Source organism: Vitis vinifera, chromosome 18 (assembly GCF_030704535.1).
Source record: "Vitis vinifera cultivar Pinot Noir 40024 chromosome 18, ASM3070453v1".
In the NCBI taxonomy this organism is placed as follows: domain Eukaryota; kingdom Viridiplantae; phylum Streptophyta; class Magnoliopsida; order Vitales; family Vitaceae; genus Vitis; species Vitis vinifera.
The window spans coordinates 34,289,216-34,306,469 of NC_081822.1; the positions used below are offsets into that span (position 1 = coordinate 34,289,216).

At 33.5% G+C, this 17,254-nt stretch overlaps 1 protein-coding gene across 1 annotated transcript; it reads right to left on the minus strand.

The window, feature by feature from the left end:
* Positions 1-11,393: 11,393 nt before the first annotated feature.
* LOC100260112 (valencene synthase-like) lies at positions 11,394-13,796 on the minus strand. Its single transcript, XM_002274745.4, has 7 exons — positions 13,635-13,796; positions 13,270-13,543; positions 12,806-13,178; positions 12,508-12,726; positions 12,291-12,429; positions 11,961-12,209; positions 11,394-11,858 (listed from the first exon to the last, which is right to left on the minus strand). Exons 1-7 carry the CDS (start codon positions 13,755-13,757, stop codon positions 11,568-11,570), a joined length of 1,668 nt encoding a protein of 555 aa, XP_002274781.1. The 5' UTR covers positions 13,758-13,796; the 3' UTR covers positions 11,394-11,567.
* Between the last annotated feature and the right edge of the window lie 3,458 nt (positions 13,797-17,254).

A 17,254-nucleotide genomic window follows, 5' to 3' on the forward strand; every position in this document is an offset into this window, starting at 1 on the left:
CTCATAGGATAATAAAGGCAGAAGATGACACTTATTATGAGTGTCAACGTCACTTTAAAATATACAATGACGCTTTTCATAAGCATCAAGGTTGAGGATTTAAGAACATGATGCTTTTCTTGAGCGTCAAGGTTGAAAATTGCTATAAGATGACACTTATCATAAGCATCAAGGTTGAAGATTTAAGAACATGATGCTTTTTTTGAGCGTCAAGGTTGAAAAATGCTATAAGATGACACTTATCATGAGTGTCGATGTTGCTCCTACCTATACAATGATGCTTTATTGAGTGTCAATATTGAGATGAATGAAATTGCAGACTTACAATGACACTTATAGAGTGCCAAGGTTTAGAATAATGACGCTTTCTATGAGCGTCATGGTTAACCGCCAAAGAAGATGGCGCTTTTGAAAAGCATCAACAATTGGAAATTCATAAGATGTCAGTCTAAGAGATGACGCTTTTGGAAAGCGTCATCTTATATCTATCTTGATGCTTAAAAAACGTCATCTTTTTACATTTTCCTTGTAGTGTTTGCTAGTGTCCCTATGGGGGTCTCCTTGGTTCTTCGGTAGAGTTCACTTCATTCCACTCACTATTCACACTTCCCTTTCACTTCAGTGTTCATATTCCTTGCACTCGTGAGTTCTACCGAAGAGGGGCATATTTGTAGACCCCCATTTAGGTATGGGTCACTTCTTCTCTATTTGTTTTTGCAGATCACATTTTTACCCAGGTGTCACTATCCCAACGGGCCACGTGTCACATCCTTAGTGGCCATAAGGAATCAACTTCGCTTTTTGAAGCTGCAAAAGGAGTGGGACAAAAAGGTGGCTATAGAATGAGTGAATTAGAAAAATGTGGCTGTAGAAGGAGTGGAGCAGAGAAAAGGTGGCCGCAGAAGGGGGATAAGGGCAGAGAAAAGGTGGCTGCGGCAGAGATGGTCGAGAAGGTAAATCCAGAAAGAAAGGCAGAGAAAAGAAAGGAAAGAAGGAAGAAAGTTTTGTGAGGGAAGAGTTGGCTAGATGAGGGATTTTCGAGAGAAAGGAGATTTGCTCGGCAAGGTCTTCCATGGCCAGGGGAGAGTTCTTGACGGCAGAGAGAAAATCCATTGAGAGAGCTGAGACTTGATTTCTTTTTGCTTGAGGAACCAGGTACGTACACAGTTTTCTCCTCGTCTCTCATTATTCACTGATTTTCCATAACATAATGTTGTTTAGGGTGGATAATGAAGGCCACCAGTCTGCTTGTTGAAGTATGACCTTGCAAACGTGTTTGCCATTGTCCATTTTAATTTGATATGTTCCTGTTGTGGTTATGAAATGCTTGAGAGTCATGAGGGTGGCTGCATCCGATATGGTTTACCCACCTGCTCAGAAGATTTATGCATGATTCATGAAGTGGATTTTCTGATATTTTCCTTTATTTATTCATCTTCTTTTACGTTCTGTTTCTCTACTTCCCCTGTTTCTTGATGTCCGTTATGGTACGCGTCCAATTTCTCATCCCCGCTCGAAAGAGATCCTAAAAAACCTGGGGTAGTTGTCATGGCGGCAAAGCTCACCTCATCAGCCTCTCCATACCCATTTTCATTTGTTATTCATCGTTTTATCCAATATGCCTACATACCCATCGTTCATCTATCTATCTCTCTCTCTAGGTCGTCATATCCATTTTCCTCACTCGAGCTTGCAGGAGTCAAGCATCCTCCACCACACCTATCCGCCTCTCATTCATTCTCCATCCCACTCCCCCGCTTACATGGAGTCTCACGGGTGCATGCCATCCTTCACTCCTTTGCATACCCATTAAAACCACTCACCCAAGCCCCCATGTCCATACAGTCCATACCCATTCTTCATGCTACTCACAACCATGTTAATTCCATCCGGACGCATCGCATCCGGAATTCCTCCCGCCGCCATTCCACCCGGACGCCCATCGCATCCGGAATTTCTCCTCCGCTAACACTCCACCCGGACGCATATCGCATCCAGAATTCCCCCGCCGCCATTCCATCCGGACACATCGCACCCGGAATGCCTCCCGCTCCTCCGCTAACATTCCACCTAGACGCCCCAACATCTGGAATTCCTCCCTCCGCCATTCCACCCGGACGCCCCCCGCATCCGGAGATTCCTCCCGCCGCCATTCCATCCGGACGCATCGCATCCGGAATTCCTCCCCCCCAACATTCCACCCGGACATCTCGCACCCGGAATTCTGCCTGCCGACGTTCCGCTTTCCCCGGATATCTCATCCGGAATCCCATTTTGTAAATTCTTTTAAATCCTGGTACTCAAATAATCCCAATTGTCTCATACTTCATCCTTAGAGTTTCTTTAGGTTCCAAAATCACATTTTCAATAACACTTTGCCGCCGCTTTTATTTCTGGCAAGTAATTTACATACCTCCTCTGTTTTTAAAATGTTTTGAAATAAGCAAGGAATCAAATTCCGTAATTCCGAACGATGGAGTTATCGGAATTGATTCAGGTAAGATAAAATGGGCTTTGGTGGGGGCCCTACATATGTGAATTCATGACTAATTGATTGATTGATTGATTTGCTATGTTCCATGATATGCATATCACCATTTTGTGTTTATTCACTAACCTCATTCTATGATAGCGCGTTGTTGTTTGTTGCCCAGGTACGCATTCACTCATTCTGATTATTCACTATACATACTCTGATTCTCATATGTGCATGATAGTTCCGAGTATTCATTGATTTCCTAATTAATTGCCATGACTACTTCATTTTATTAGTAGAGACTCATTTTAGGGGCTTAGAGGGGTGCTACGGTTCATACCGTACCTTCCTGATAAGTAACCTGACCCCCGAACCCGATCTGTTTTTTCGTAGACCGACCTTTTCCAAAACAAGGAGTCACACTTAGGGTTTTTATTTCTTATTTTGTTTACCCTTAAAAATAAAACAAAAATAAGTGGTGACTCCAAATCCGCTTTTTTTTTAGCCGATTAAATCATTATTTTTCAAAATAAAAATCGAGCTTGCCATCGAGTGGGAAACGCATTGAGCCGAAATGCGGGGTCCACAATTTCATAGACAAAATATTTATTAATTGTAATTGTGTAAAGAAGGAGATTTTTTTTTTTTTTTTTTTATGAAAAATAGATTTTAAAATTTGAGAATGGACATTTTATCAAAATTCATTTGTGGATAAAATACTCTCATTGAAATTTTAAAGAGGATAGGCAATTACTAATGTTTTAAAAGCTCTAATTTCAAAAGATTAAGTGGAAGAGGGCTATAGGCAAGCCCATAGCTTCCAAGATCGAGCCCATCTTGATTTTGGGTACATCACCATCCTAAAGAGGGGATGACCCAAGGAATTAAGGGATATGGACTATCCTTTATGGATGAGACTATATATGTTTGTGGTGAGAGCGGCCAATCCTAAAGATGAAACTCTTCACTTGTTAACATTTATGTCAAGGATCTTTGTTACACACTTAACTTGGACATGAAGAGGTAGAATCACTTCAAGTAGTACCAATTGCATGGGTTAAGGGCTAAACAAGAAAGGTATGTTGATCAATGCCTTAGGTTAACTTTTAAAGTTTAAGGCAAGTTTATCAAATAAATAGGGTCTCTATCTTAGTAATAAGAGTCATGACCTGCCTAAAGTAGGGTTGATTCTTATGATATTAGGACACCTTGCAAAAGGACATGTAGTTTCAAAGCACTACATTTTTGCTAAATTAATTACCAACTTGCCTTGAATGCTCAGTTCCTTTTATTAATGCATGGAATTATTATATTTATTACTGGTATCATATCTTTAACTAGTCACCTCTTATTTCATGTTTAAATTGGACCTAGTTATACAATGAAAATATCTCGATATAGTATTAATTGGATAGAAACTGATTTAGGTAGAGTTTGTTATTTCCATGAACATGGTCATACTGGTGAAGTTCAGCTTGGGGTTGAAGTCATGGAGATTGTTATTTCCTAGTCCAAAAGCTTGAGGAGTACGTGCGCATGATGGTATCATTGAAGGCTAGGAGCGAAGGCCTAGTAGTGATCACAAGACATGTTTTGTTTGGCTACTTCAACCGGAATCCAATTGGAGATGTTGTTTACTGAGAAACCACAAGTATTTCATTCCTGATATTTTGGGCTCTTTGAAAGAGGTTGAGCCCAACTATGATTGGGTCCACGTGCATGATTCCAGTTTGCATGGCCACCTTTCTTGGCCCATTTCCAAAGCCCACAATCCTTAAAAATTGATTTTCAAAAATCTAGTTTCCAAATAATTTAACTCTCTAATCTTTCATCTTTAAAATTTTTAGGTCCTAAATTCCATTTCTCAATATTCATATTTATTTATTTAATAATTATTATTTTCGTTATTATTACTATTCTATTTATTTCAAAATTCCACTTTTAAACAATTTTTTAAAATTTCGGTTTTCAAATTTAGTTTCTCATTTAAAAAAAAAAACCCCAATATTCATATTCATTTATTTAATTATCATTTTGTTTTTATTATTATTCTTTTTATTCATTTGTTTATTTTCCAAAAACCCAATTATTTTGCTCTGCCTTCAAATCACATCCCCAAATGGGCTCAGCCAAACACCAGAGTAGAGTAACTCAAAGATTAAACCCCCAAAATAAAAAAGGGAAATGTTCAGACAATCCAAACCAGCAAACTCAAATCTACCTCACTCTTACCTGTCCATCTCAAGCAGCATCCCCAAACCCCAGTTGCAGTATCCGTAAAAACCCTTTTTATCAAATCGACCCGAATTTGCAGTAAAACCCCGCTAGTCTTCAAAATTTTAGAAACCAAACATATGGAAATAGAAATAGATTATAGGTGGTGTCTATGTCTTTATTCATTTATTATTTATTATTTTTATTTTTTTTCGGCTTCCAAATTTAATTTATGATTTAAAAAATTCTACTATTCACGTTCACTTATTTAATTATTATTTTTATTATTATTATTATCATCCTATTTATTTATTTATTTTAAAATTCCATCTTTTAACTATTCTTCAAAATTCCAACTCCCGAATTTAATTTATGATTTTAAAAATTCCACTATTCACGTTCATTTATTTAATTATTATTTTCATTATTATTATTATCATCCCATTTATTTATTTATTTTAAAATTTCATCTTTAAACAATAACAATTTTTCAAAATTCCAAATTTAATTTCTAATTTCAAAAATTCCAATATTCACGTTTATTTACTTAATCATTATTCTCATTATTATTATTATTATTATTATTATTATTATTATTATTATTATTATTATTTTATTTATTTATTTATTTTAAAATTTCATCTTTAAATAATTTTTTTCCAATTTAAAAATTTTCAATATTGACATTCATTTATTTAATCATTATTATTTTTTGCTATTATTATTATTCTATTTATTTATTTATTTATTTTAAAATTCCATTTTTAAACATTTTTTTTCAAAATTCCAATTCTTAAATTTAATTTCCAAGACTCCAATTTTCAAATAATTTTCGAAACTCCAATTTTCAAATAAATTTCAAAAATCTAGTTTTCTCTCGATCAGTCTTAATTTTATTATGGTTTTCAAATAACTTTATGTTTCTCTTTATTTTGCATAAGTTAGAACAAATTTTTCATAATTTTGAAATAATGAAATTTGTGATAAATTGGGTTTTGGTGGAGGCCCAACATCCAAGTTTTAAAAATAAATTTGAGTGAAGTGTGGAGTGCTATCTAATGACTATTTTTACCCTATTTAGTGATGCATGTGTATTATATTTTATATTTATTTATTATGCATTAACCCTATTTCTTGATAGCGCATTGTAGCCCAAGTACGCATCCACTCCCATTCTGGTCATTCTCTATGCACGTTCTGATTTCGATATGTGCATGATTGATTTGAGTATCAATTGATTTTCTTATTGATTGTCACATCAGTTTCATTTTATAAATCCGATTTTAGGGACTTAGAGGGTGCTGTGATCTTTTCTGTACCTTTCCGATAAGTAATCTGACCCTTAATCCCGATCCGGTTTTTCATGGACCATCTTTTCTAAAATAAGAAGTCATACTTAGGGTTTTATTTCTTATTTTGTTTACCCTTTTTAAAAATAAAACAAAAATAAATGGCGACTCCAAGTCATGTTCTTAATAAATAAAAATTATTTTCAAATAAAAAACGAGTTCGCCATCGAATGGAACTCATTGATCCAAAATGTAGGGGTCCACATAACCAAATCTTAACTTCTTTAGAAATATTATAGTCAAATATTTACTCACCTTAACAAATGATAGAAGAAATATAGTTGCCAAATCTTAATTTCTTTACAAATGGTATAACAAATATTTACGACTTTAACAATTGATAGTAGAACAAATCTTAATTTCTTTACAAATGGTATAGCAAATATTTACCACTTTTAATAAATGATAGTAGAAACATATTTGACCAAATATTATATACTCAACCTTTTTTAAATTATTATAAGCAACCACTCAAATATTTTGCATTTCATATAAAATATATATATATATATATATATATATATATATATATATATATATATATATATATATATATATATATATATATATATATAATAAATTATTAAAATAAGGACCTAGGAATGCGACAACAACGATGAGAAGAGTCAATACAATGTACGTGAAAAAAAGGGAAATTTAAACAAGTCAAACTAAAACTTTAAGCCCCAAAACAACTCCAACATATCCACACTCAGTAATACCAAGTGGGGCCATTTGCAAAACACTTGACCCTTTTTTTCATATTAACATCCAAAACCCACAACATCACCTCACATCCCTTTCTATATATAGAAGAACACTGAAGGTCGTTATTCAATGGTGATGGTCCCCCACTCCAAACCAACGTCCAACACGGGTGTACTTCCTTCCAAACTTTATTGTCTCTTTATAAAATAGACTTGCTCATTTAAATAATTATTATTGGTTCAAATTCAGTTCTAGTATTAATAAAATGGAATTGGATTTTCATACTAATTAAATAAAATTGTAAAAGTCTTATTTTCAATAAAAACTAAAAAAGAAAATTCATTTTTTTTTTGTGAATAAAATTGGATCTGAATATTTATTTTTTATTAATAAATTTGTACAAATCTTTTTTAAAGTAATTTCTAAATATTTTTTTAAAAATAAATTTGTAAAAAGATTCTCTTGCACATAAGATGAGATTTGGATACTTTCTTTTAAAATAAAATTGTAAAAATCATGTTGTAACAAAAATTATAAAAGTATTCACTTCTGCATAAAAATAAAAAAGGAATGTTTAGTATATGTATCACTTTTTGGCCAGGAAAATTATCATGACCAATCAGACCAATCAGACTGGGTGCCATTTGTGATGAAAACCAAGTAGCACAACGACGTGATGTTAGGATAGAGCCCTTAAAAGCATGACATGATGTAATAAGTTTGGAATTTATTAGTTATTTAATGATGTTTTAGTTTCACTCTTACCTATCCTTATTACATGTATTATACTTTATGAGCATTCTTACCTACGTATTTTGCATTGTACGTGACTTAGGTGCATTAGGAGTTGCACATACGATCTAAGTCATGGGTTCCTTACAAATTGATGACTTGTTCACAATCGGTTCATGGGCCTAGGCAATCCATTAGAGACTATAGTGAACCACCTCCTAATTGGAGGGATAACTGGTCTTGGCTATTGGGATGAGTTTCCCATGGTGAGTGCACTAGTGTGTAGGTTGCACATTAGACAGGACCTATGGTGAGTTATGACTTAAGGCTATCAAGTAGTCATGACTCCACTAAGATGTTTCATTGTGTTTATCTCTCAACCTTGAGAGAGTAATAAGCTTATGCTGAAGTTAGTAGTGGCTTTGACCTACGGGTGAGATTGTAAGTTGATCATATATTCCCTATGGATTGGGTCATTGTTGATGAAAGCCAATAGCAATAGGTATTCTCAATAGGTATATAGAGGCAACATGATATCTCTTAGGATTAAGATAGTGTGTCCCCTTGGGTGATCCTAAGGAGATGTGTTCATGGTAACTATGGCCATAGTAGTTCCTTAAGTGGAACTTGACATAGGCTCTTTGAGAGTTAAAATATGTCAATTGAACACACAATAGGAGGATCTATAACTCAAATATGGTAGAGGTAGTCTTGAAAGGCTGATAGTTTTCACCTTGTTAACTAAGGACACTAGTTCATGGGGAGATTAAACACAATGGATAACATGTCACAAACCTAAGCACTTGGTGTCTCGTTGTTATTTACATAGGATACTAGAGTTCAATTGATTCTCTATAGTGGAATGTTGAATCAACTTTAGAATTGGATTATAAGGAAGCCAATATTCCTATGGGTCCCAATCGTCCTCGTTTTGTGCTCATATACCTTGTTAGAATTGGTTATGAGGATTGGATTTGCTCTAGGTTCACTATTATTCATAAAGATGTTTTGGTAATTATGCAAGGTAAGTGAATAAGGTATCTAGATTGGGCTAATTGATTAATTAGTAGGCCCTATTGGTTTAATTAATCAATTAGGTCCTCGTTTTAGGTTACATTAAGTAACCTAAGCCCTTAGTGGGCTCAAGTCACCTAATCCTAATAGGAAACCCTATAAATACCCCCTTAGGGGTTAGGGTTCCCATAGTTTTTCTAGAGAGTCATTTTCCACCTCCAGAGAGAGAGAGAGAAAGAGTCATAGCTTCCACCCTCCCTTCCATCCCCATCGGAAGTCTGCCAAGATCAAGGTTCCAATCATTGGGCAGAAGACTTCGGGTTTACAAGACTTCTATGATTTCCTTCTTTATTTTCCCTATGCGGATTTGATTCAAGAACATTTATGTATGAGGTATGGTTTTCATTATCACTTTTGGATTCCTTTGAAAGTATAAAATGTTTTATTTATTTATTGTGTATATGATTTAGAAAAAGCCTAGGATAGTTATGCATGTTCCTAACCTATCCGAACTTGGGAAATAGAGAGATCTGGGTTTTTCCCTTCACGTGATCGATCGTATAGGTAGGGTCTATACCAAAAATGATACTGAGTTGTTGTGACCAATAAGATCAAGTGCCATCTGTGACGAAAACCAAATAGGACAACAACATGACTGATCGTGCAGGTGCACCTTACGTTGAAAACGATACTAAACTGTCATGACCAATTGGATCGGGTGCCAACTATGACAAAAACCAGATAGGACAACTACATTTGTTTTTTTGAAGAAAAAGTAAATAAAAACCATTTTTTTTATATTTTTATGCAGAAAAAGTAAATAAAAAACATTTTTTTATAAATTGAATAAAGTGAAGCATTTTTTTCTAAAAAAAAAAACGAAATCAAAAATTTAGTTTATACTTAAAATAGATTGAAACCATCAAATTGGAATAATTTTTTTAATCCTTTGAATTTAGAAATAATTAAACCCATGTTTTTAATTAGTTTCATAAATCAATTTATACAAATTCTCTTATCATTTGTTTTTTTTTAATAATATTTTTCTGACATGATAAACACCATGACTTGTTTTATATTTGTGTTTTTCTTTTCTTGAGCATCCATAATCAATTATTTAATTGTCATAATTTATTTCATTTGCTTAGTAAAGACTATAGGTATATAAGCTTAGATGGTTGTTTTGTATGACTTATCTTTGTATTTTCCCAATAGGTAATTTGACTTCTAACTCAATCTTGGTTTATGAACTTGTCTTTTTTTTTTTTTTTCTCATTTTGTTTTCCTTTTTTAAAAATAAATAAAATAAATGATCACTCTAAAAAACCTAAAAAGGGTTTTCAAATAATCATTTTTCATAATAAATGAGTATCCTCATTGAGTAGGAACATGTGAAAAATTCATTGTGTTAGAAATAATTATCCAAATTTGTCCATAGGTAGTTTGGGTTCGAGCCAATCAATTAAATTCCTAGTAGATATTCTGTTTGGTATAGATTTTGTAGTCTTTCTTGTCTGCTTTGCTTAAGAAGAAAGTTGTTACTTATAAATATTATATATATTCTGTTGTGTAATGGTTAAAATATGAATTAATGCCTTGAAGTCAAAATAATGAGTCTTCGCTTACTGCTACCGTGCATTATTGGTCATTTGAAGTTGCATTCACTAAAGTCGTCTTTAAAAGACAACTGTGTCAGATGGCTTAATTTCAAAGCAAAATCTGAAATTAACATCCATCCTTTTCAAAAACATACATATGTCTACTAAGCATAATTTGTTTCATTGCAAAGTACATTTGATTTGAAGGCTGTCTTAATTTGTTTTTATCACCATTAGAACATAATCTTAATTAAAATATCACCAATATAGGAAATTATGGGAGAATTTCACTCAATGAATTTTTGTTGAAATTTTGATAATCTATCTTGATTAATCATGTTCTTTTGTTATTTTTTCAATTAATCACTAATTTTGGCAATTTATGGTAATTTCAACTACATTAGGAAGGGAGGTGGCTACTTCGCCACCTAGGCTACTTGGCCTTATTGTTTACAATCACATGTACTATATTTATCCTATTCTTATGACATATTTATGCACAAGATAAAATATTAAATAAAATGTTTAAAAATGTATTAATTTTAATTATCTTTTTTTTTCAAATTTATTTTAACTTATTGTTAAAAAAATAAAACCTTATGATAATTCTTTTTGTAAGTCTTTTTTTTTATACCTTGTCTATATCAATTAAATAATGAGGAAGAAATAATGTTGTAAATGAAATTATAAATACTTATTATCAAATTACATGGAATCATATATATTTTATAATTAAATGCATTTTCAAGCTCTATGGATTATTATTCAATATCACAAATGTTATTATATATATATTATTTAAAAAACTTCTATACATGTATTATTGTTTCATTCCAAGATTTTTTTTTAAAATATAATCATCGATCCTTCTATAATTTTCAATATTGTAATCCTTGCTTGGAAAATGATGAGTTGATTGAATTGATTCTCCAATTTTTTTTTTTTTTTTTGGCAAAAATTTAAACTCTGCATAGTTTAATGTGCTTGAACTTTGAATTCCAATCTTATGTAATATCATAACTTATATAATAAAACTTTTATCATGTCTAATATTATAATAATAATAATAATAATAATAATAATAATAATCATATTTTACCCGTTAGGATGAATTTTTTAGTGTTTTATGTCTTTGTTTGCTCTGAACCCTCTTCTGCTAATAAGGTCATATAAGCGGTCTGACCAAAACATCTTTTTCCTGGTAACTTCCATAGTGAATACACGTGTTGTTTGAATTTTCTCCGCCAAGTGATTTTCTATGGAGAATTTTCTCCCTCACGTGAACTTTAAATGACAGAAAAGTATCAAACTTGATCCATGTGTTTTAAACATATATTAAAATGGATGCGACCAAACCGAGAGAGAAACTAGTATCAAACATTGTAACAATATCCCATATTATTACAATCATTTTTATTCATCTTACTCCTTAGGTATGGCAAAATATGTAGATGCTCATCAACTTGATCCATTTGGTCATGCGATAGGGTGAATGAGCAGTGATGCAACATTATTCTTCATCACTTTTCCAACATGAGTGTACCCATCTCCCCCCGTGTAGATCACATACATCACTCGAGAAAGATTAAGCACACGCATAAGGAGAGGCATCGGAACAGCCGTAGGTCGTAGGAACTCCTCATTAATATCCTTGCATGCATCCTCAACTTGCTTCTGAAACTTATCGTATACCTCTTCCTCAGAGGCACCGTATTGCTTCATGTAACATTCAACGCCTGAGGCAACATGTCCTCTCTTTTGCTCAAACTGCATATATGGTTTAGAAGAACAGTGCAGTAAATATGTTTGATTGAGCTTTAAGGTTAAGGTCAAATTATAGCTTAACAAGAAATACTATATTCACAATACCTTATGTGAAGTGATGTCATCCATAAGCCTAGAAATTACAGATGATGCAGTGACAATCTTGGGGTTAGTGATCACCCAATCAAAGGCCTCCTTTGTTACGATTTTTCCCATACCAATGAAAGACGTGATTGTAAGCATGGAGTCACCTGAGCTTACCTGTGCTACACTCATATACTCTTCCACTGTTGGTATGCGTCCTTCATGGAGCCATTTAGCCTCATGAAAATAAGCTCTAGCTTGGTTTTTCATCTGTCAAACATTCAATCAAGTCACATCTATATCCCAACGATATGTTAGTATACAAAACAAAGTCAATGCAGAATGTCCTACTGCTTCTATGGCATATTGAACCCGATATTGGTTTCCTTCTTTCTCCATCTCTTCCTCAATTTCTTTGTACACATCTAAGAGTGCCACATAAAAGTGTTTCATGTATTCTGGAAGGTGATCTATGCTGTTAATATCCCACCTGAAAATAAAACCAGGCCTGATTTAAGTATCACATACGGTATAAATGATGAAGGTTGGTAATTTGCATGTATCAAACCTCTCAATGGCCGCGGTGAAGAGCTTGAGTTCTTCAAATGTGCCATATGCGTCATATATATCATCCATAGTGGATGTCAAGGCAATTGTTTTGGTTAGAATTCGTCTAGCCCAGACATATTGAGGCTCAAAGTAAAACCCAAGTATCCAGAAGTAGCATTCCACCAATCTATCTCGCGCAAAAGGTAGCTTTGTAGCAAAGTCTAATTTTTTCCACCACCTAAAATTCATTGAAACAATTAGCTCAGGTTAAAATGAGAAGGTAACTACGTATATCTGCTAGTGATTTGAAAGCAAACCTAGAAATATTGCTTAGCTCCTCCTTGTGTAGGGACTGCACTAGATTGAAATCTAACTTGGCCAGCTTTAGTAGAGTTCTGTCATGCGAAGTTTCATCCTGGTAGATAGATATATACCACCTTGCCTCTAGCCTCTCTAAACCTCTTCTAATGGGCTGCTTCAAGGCATGAACAACTTGTTCTGCAAAAGGATATTCTAAATGTTCTACCATGGACCTAAGATGGGTGGTGGTGAAAGCAAGTGCTTCATCCAGTATGTCTTCTCCACGAACTCTGAGATGTGCAGCCTCATACAAGCCTAGCATGCCTCTTACATCACTGATCAAAGCTTTCTTGAAGTTACCCTTTTCATCCTTGAACTCATTGAACAAGCCTACACAATACCGTAATTTAAACATACATAAGATTGGAATTATGAGAAGGATACATTTTAGCTTATACATGACAATTCTTTGGGCTCTTACCACATGAAATATTGAACCCAGCTTGTCTTAGTAACCGAAATTGAAGAGCAACATTATAGATATCACCTTCCATATCATCACCATTAGGATAGCTATCATAAATATGTTGTAACACTTCTTCTATCTCTCTTTCAAAGTGGTATGCCAGCCCAAGACGTTGCACAGCATCGATAAATTTTAGTTGTTGGGAAGTGTTACCAGCTGTATTCATTAGCTTCCTTCGAATTTCCTCTTTCAGATCTTCAAGCTGCTTCTCTTTGCAGGCACGTGTTACCTATGGCAACCAAGTAATTTTACTAAACAACACATCAAGAAAAACAACCTTCGAATATACAGGTATTTAACACAGATTTTCATTCAATTACCTCGTCTTCGGGAGTGTGGGATAAGAACTGGTCACCCCAAATGTTAGGGTGATACTTGACCACTGGACGATTTTCCAGATCAGGAAATTGGCCTAGAGGGCTTGCTAAGACTTGACCCGACATGTTAATTTTTTGGAATGGTAGTAGAACACTTCTTTGAAAACTGACTTGCAAAGTATGAGTGCAAAAGCTTGGGAAGCTCCATTGCATTTATAGGGGAGCAATGGCCTCCTGAAGCTGTATGTTGTTGAATATAATGTATGAAAGAGATTGATGACATGAAAGAGAAACCCCTTGCCTAAATTCACGCAAAAGCCCAAACCGTTAGGGGCGGCTAAGGTATGAATTGGACCTTTTTTTCTATTCTTTTTTCCTTTTTTTAGAGTCTCTTGTCCTTTTTTTATGTACTATTTACTAAAATTAGAAAGAATTGGTCAGTAGCGTGCAGCGGTTGTATTAAGTTGAATGGTACGTGGGATTTGGTTTAGTTTTGGGGCCCACGGTGTGAAACAGTCGTGCTCAGAATAGACTATAAAATATTGGTCTGCTTGAGTTTCAAACAATATCAATCCGTAGGTATTTAATTCAAACAACGTGCTAAGTTGATTGGGAAAATGGGACTAAGTCAGTTCAATGAATGCGGTAGATTTAATTCAAAAATATAATTTATTATTTAATGCTACCTAATTCTATCTAAAAAAAGAAAATCTTATCATCAACTACCCTTATACTCTCATTATTCATATATAAAAAAAATATATTAATTTAATACGAAAATTAAATAATTTCAATTATCATATTATAAAATATGTAAGATGGAGGTTATGACCGACGTTACTTTGTTAAAGTGATGGTTTGGTGTACATGTTAACTACAGAACATGTTTCTGTTAGTAGGTATGGCGTAGGGTGACCTTTTGCTGTGAGTTAATATTTGTGGTTCAACGTGATATTTTGTTATCAATTTTTTTTATTCTTTTTATTTTTATGGTTCAAAGTGACTTTTGCTAATAATTAATATTAGTGGTTAAAACTGATATATTTTTCATAATTTTTTTACTCCTAGAAATGACCTTTTTTATTAATTAATCTTCTTGTTTGAACGTGACACTTGACCAGGAATTTGTTTGATACAATTGTATAATTACCTTATGCATGTATGTCAAACTATTCTCTTAAACCAAATAGAACAAGGATCAATATTATAATCTAAGCATCATTTTTTTTTTTTTTTTGTGAATCTTTTGTTTCTTAGATATAAACAAGCATCTTTGAGACAAACGTACAGGCATCTCTTTGACCAACAGGCATCTTATCATTCAGCCCCTTACAGAATATAGACAAATATATATTGTTTGATATAAACATCTTTTAAGACGACGTACAGGCATCTCTTTCACCAACAGGCATCTTATCATTCAGCCACTTACAGAATATAGACAAAATATATATCGTTCTTTGGTACCCACTCTTTATTTTAGGTACCTACCCACTTAAAAAAAAAAATTAAAAACTTACTTGTTTGTGAGAAATAATCACATGCAATTCATACATATCTAAATATTATAATTTTTTTATAATTTATTATTAAATATCAAATATAATTTGTTATTTAATGCTACTTAACTCTATCAAAAAAAGAAAATTCTACCAACTACCCTTATACTCTCATTATTCATATATACAAAAAGGGATACTAATTTAATATGAAAATTAAATAGTTTCAACTACCATATTATAAAATATGTGAGATGTGTTTTGATAAATCAAATTTGAAGATCAAGTTTGAAACTTTTTGAGGGAGAAAATTTAAAATTTCTATTATACGAAAAAGATGAAAGATTTCAAGTGATTACAAGTGTCAAAGGTAATATTTGATATTTTTTATTTAAATATAAATTTCGTAGGTAAAAATGTGATGTTAAATAACGAATATGTAATGATTTATAAAATTTAAATTTTAGAATTTTTTATGAGTCTATTATTAAATTTTGTTATCAAATTGTTATTAATATTTTTATATCATTTTTTTTTGTAAGTTCATAGATTAAATTTGAAGATGAAGTTTTATATGTCTTGAAGAAGACATTATATGAAGGATGTCAAGTGATTACAAGTGTTAAAAGGTAACATTTGATATTTTTTTTTTTTCATTTAAATATAATTGTTGTAGGTATAAATGTCATGTTAAATGACATTTAAATATGTAATGCTTTATAACATTTAGATTTTTGAATTTTTTATGAGTTATTATTAATCAAATTGAGACAATTTAGTCATTTTTTATGAAATTGTCATCAATATTTTTATATTATTATTTTGTTTATTTGTAGATTAAATTTGAAGATGAAGTTTTATATATCTTGAAGAAGGAAAACAATGTGAGAAAGGGTACGAACAATATGAGAGGGGGTACGAAAATTGTGATAGATGATATGAACAATGTGAGAGGGGGTACAAACATTGTGAGAGAGGGTATGACCTTTGTGAGAGAGTACAAATTCTGTGAGAGGGGGTACAAACTTTGTTAGAAGGGGTACGAACTTTGTGATAGATGGTACGAACTTTGTGAGAGATGGTATGGGCTTTGTGAGAGATAGTACGAACTTTGTGAGAGAGGATACGTACTTTGTGAGAGAGGATACGAACTTTGTGAGAGAGTGTACGAATTTTGTGAGAGATTGTACGAAAGTAGAATATGAATTTGTCCTAGTTGGGCTAGATCTTGCCCTAACACTGGCTGCAACAAAGTTGAAAATCAGAAGCGACTTTTAACTAATTGTCGGGCAAATTCAACGAGAGTATGAAGTAATGGACGAACGCATGGCTCGCTACCTCACCATGGTGGAAGATCGCTTGAAAAATCTAGATGAGTGGATTGTTAGACTGGTACCCCGAAAGGAGAACATGAAGGCGGATGCATTGGCCAGAATAGTTGCCACTCTCCTTATAAAAGAGGCAATGATGTTGTCTATCTACCTCCAAGCCACACCATTAATCACACCTGAACTAGTGTGCAGTACCAATGAAGCAAACCTTGGCTGGATGCATGACATCGTAAAATACCTCTAGACGAGGGAATTACTAGAAGACTAGAAGCAAGTGCACAGACTCTGCGTGCAAACATCCCGCTTCACTTTGATCAATGACCTGCTTTATAGATGATCATTTAGAGAACCATACCTAAGGTGTTTGAGCAAGCCAGAAGCCAAGTATGTCCTAGCCGAACTCTATGAAAGCGTATATAGAAATCATACAGGCGAACGAACCTTGGCACATCGTGCTTACATGCAAGGGTACTATTGGCCCACCATGAAACAAAACGCTGAAAACTATGTTAAGAGATGTGACTGGTGTCAAAGACACGCTCCCATTCCCCGTGTACATTATGAAGCTCTCATCCTGGTTACAAGCCCTTGGTTGTTTGCGCAGTGGGGGATCGACATAATCTATCCCTTGCTTGTTGCAATAGCGTAAAAGAAGTTTTTACTCGTTGCAACTGACTATTTCAGCAAGTGGGTGGAACAGAAGCCTATGCTAGCATCAAAGATAAGGATGTCTTCAAGTTCGTCTAGAAAAACATCGTATGTCGATTTGGAGTTTTGTGAGCAATCATACAGT